This window comes from Physcomitrium patens, chromosome 22 (genome assembly GCF_059467195.1).
Source record: "Physcomitrium patens ecotype Gransden chromosome 22, ASM5946719v1, whole genome shotgun sequence".
NCBI classification, from domain to species: Eukaryota; Viridiplantae; Streptophyta; class Bryopsida; order Funariales; family Funariaceae; genus Physcomitrium; species Physcomitrium patens.
Genome location: NC_143431.1, coordinates 12,697,302 through 12,700,741, shown reverse-complemented (window position 1 = coordinate 12,700,741; position 3,440 = coordinate 12,697,302). Strand labels below are relative to the sequence as shown.

Below are 3,440 nucleotides of genomic sequence, written 5' to 3'. Positions count from 1 at the left end.
TATCATGTTTTGTATTGAAACACCCATGACAAGAGCCATCGATATTGGTAGCTATAAATGTAGCAACAGTTATCAACTGAACGTGACCCACCAAAACATATTCGAACACCTTCAGTCAAGCCTTCCTTGTGTTGCAGGGTATGTTGAGACACGATACCGACAAATATTTAAACAAATATATATAGATTGAAAGAAGCTCATGAATGATGCAACATTTATGAACTGGATACGTCAAGAGAGTCAAATGCTCAGAACCCCTTAAAAGAGAGCACTCAATGCCTGAGAGCAACTTGACAGCAACAAGTGTTGGCAATATGGTCACCGGAGAAGCCACGCAGTGGCTCACAGAGATGACTTGAAAGCTGGGTTTCCTGGGAGGCTAATGAACCGTATCTAGCTGCGAATTCAAGCTCAGTCACTGCTGCTTAGTGAGACGTAATGCTGCGGTCATCACACAGACGTGATGAACTGGTGTAGCGTTAGGTGTGATCCAGTTCAACTGATAGATCGTGGGCATGAGACGTGCGAGGCTCGTCGAGCACAATGCCCCTCTTGCAGTCCCCGAACTTACTATCCTCTAACGCAAATGCTTGTGACTTGCGGTGTATATGACAACACAATGTCATAGAACAAGCTGAGAAATGAGCCTCTCTCTCTCTCTCTCTCTCTATCTCTCTCTGTTGCTCTCTTTGGGTTAGCTGCAGAAGCGAGCTGAAGGTGCGTATAAATTCTGGTGATGAGAGAGAATCGAAGCCTTGATGCAAAAGTTGGGCCCATGCCACAGGATGCCTAGCTGATATACATGCACAAGCCAGGACTGAAATTGTTGTCTTATTGCGATTCAGTGGATGCGCAATCTGTGAGGATCTCTTCACATGTTTGATCATATTTTAGTGGACGTCCGGTTAGATCTGTGTGGATCGAGGGTCGCGGTGCAGCCGACGGCGAGAGTGACCGGGATTGCACGATGGTCAAGCCAGATTTTACACAATGTCGGCTCCGGAAATTTTTGGGTAGATTCAGTCTTAACTCGAAAACGACCGGCTTTTCGCTTAAGAGAGCGACTGCTACCTTATTCCTCGTGATTCTCCCACTGGTATTGCTTGTGACTTTATTACATGAACTTTCGGGGCTCCGCACAGGCATCTGGCTTTCCACCTCACGGTCTCAGGCTCAAGGTCCACGCGAGTCTTCAGAAACAGCAAGAAAATTCCTCAGTCGAGCGCATGGTCAAAATCCGAAGAGGTTATCAGATGAAACTTATCCACTGCAGCGCCCTCTGAATCCGAAAACTGTTATGTCAACTGTATTTTTACGGGAGAGTAACATTAATGCTAGCAAGTTCGACCTTAGACGGGGAGAGATTCGTGCCTACCGACCACATGGAGTGGCGGCGCATTTCTTTTTGCAACTTGGGACGTACCGGAGCAGCCCAAGAGCGTTCTCCACCGCCGGGAGCATTCAACGAAGTTTTGAAGACTGGTTTAAACCTCGGTTTCAGTGCGAGTGGATCGGCAGTAATGGGACAGCGGTAAGGGCTAAAGAGGCAAAAAAGATTAGACCAGCACAATCCTTTAAAGGTTTCTACGATTCCCTCATCATCATCTGCCATTTCGATGAAGACGTGGGAACAGATGGGCTTGGAGGCAAGCTCTACATGAAGTACTGGCACCAAGTCGACAAGTACCGAACTCCCGAGACCTTTCTGGCTCTCGTCGAAGCTCCTTCCGAATACAACGCTAGCATGTTTGAGCCTCCGTTTGCATACGACATTGTCTATTGCGGCTCTCCCATTTACGGAGACATTAGTCCGCAACGAGTTCGCGAGTGGGTGGCTTACCACACCTACGTCTTTGGCAATCGCTCCCACTTTATCTTGTACGATGCAGGTGGATTCCACGATGACGTGCAGAAGGTGTTGGAGCCATGGGTGAAGCTGGGCCGCGTCACTGTGCAGAATATTCAGCAGATCGAAATGTATCCCGCTTACTACCACCACCAACACACGGTCGTCAACGACTGCCTGATGAAGTCCCAGTTCCTGGCCAACTGGACCTTCTTCTTCGACATGGACGAGTATTTGTTCGTGGAACCTCCTCACTCCATCACCAAGTTACTCGAGGAAAAAACCCAGCAGGATGTCTCCGTGATCAGATACACTGGAAAGCGGATGTCAACTTCGATGTGCAGCCTGCCCAAAGCAAATGTCGATAACGCCACTCGCGATGCGATCAATTCCAAGTCGGTTTAGTTTCTGATCACTTTGTTTCTCCTTTTCTGTTTTCGCACACACTTAGACTGGTCATAGAGTCCTTGGAACTTGGATTTAAATGGAGCACGAAGTCCTGATTGTTTTTCGCGGTTCTTTGAACTGGCCTTAGATTGTGGGGCTTCGAGAAATTTCTCCTCCACTGGCACTGGGAGCATGGCCCAAGGGACCCCAAGTATGCCGTCCAGGCAAGACACATGTGGGCGGTGGAGATTCATAACGCTGTCTTGGCTAGGCGTGGCCAGAATCGGCTCCTGCAATACAGAGACCACATCTGGTTCCATCACTTCCATGGATTCATAATCAACCGCGCCGAGGGGTGCCGCGACTTCGTTGAAGCGTCGGAGAACAAGGCAATCGCTGTCGGCAAGAGCCAATACTCCGGCGACTACACCATTGCTCGCCTTGCCAAGGACATCAAACAGTTTGAACAAGCCATGGTGGGAAAGCTACCATTCATCTTGTAATCTAGAATCCATTTCTACCACACATCCTTACTGTCTTTATTTCTGGAAATTGGCTGAGCTTGTCACTGCCTGACCTCCGATCAGAAGAAGCTCAGGGGACCCTTCCTCGGTGGCCCGGCAAAGTTCAGATTGAGGAACTAACAGTGTTTATTTCTGTATGGACGAGGTGTTCATATGAGATGGGAATACCAAAGCAGTCGTGATGATCAAGGTGTTGGCGAAATAAGCGCCTAGGGTTTCCCCCATACTAGGGCTGATACTTGGCGGATACCTAGCTGATACAAGGATGAACTTAATACCTACAGTGATCAACACAGTAAGTGAGATATGTTCGAGGATGGACTCAGCATATTTACAAGAATAGAATGCATGTGAACTTTCTCAAACGTATTGTGTTCAGAATGTATAAATGTTTTCTCAACTTGGATAAAAACAACTCTCTCTTATTACGCAAGTGAATTTCTACATGGTATCAAAGCAAGGCTTAGAGAGTTCATGAGCAACACACCTTTTCTTTGCAAATATAAGTGAGCAAAACTTATCCACAACTCATTTGTTGAAGAGACATTTAAAGAGTTCCACTAATATATCAAATTCTAGTGATCCCTTGCAAGTTGGCAAGGCCAAGAAGTTGGTTGGCCTTGCCTACAAGGATGTTTTGTATTTTAGTATAATCAAGGGTTTTGTTGCAAGCATGTAAAGTT

General features: G+C 47.0%; 1 protein-coding gene across 1 annotated transcript; it reads left to right on the top strand.

Annotated features, from left to right (window-relative positions):
* Window positions 1–664: 664 nt before the first annotated feature.
* LOC112274879 (galactan beta-1,4-galactosyltransferase GALS1) lies at window positions 665–3,195 on the top strand. Its single transcript, XM_024504711.3, has 2 exons — window positions 665–2,241; window positions 2,382–3,195. Exons 1-2 carry the CDS (start codon window positions 968–970, stop codon window positions 2,734–2,736), a joined length of 1,629 nt encoding a protein of 542 aa, XP_024360479.1. The 5' UTR covers window positions 665–967; the 3' UTR covers window positions 2,737–3,195.
* The last annotated feature ends 245 nt before the right edge of the window (window positions 3,196–3,440 follow it).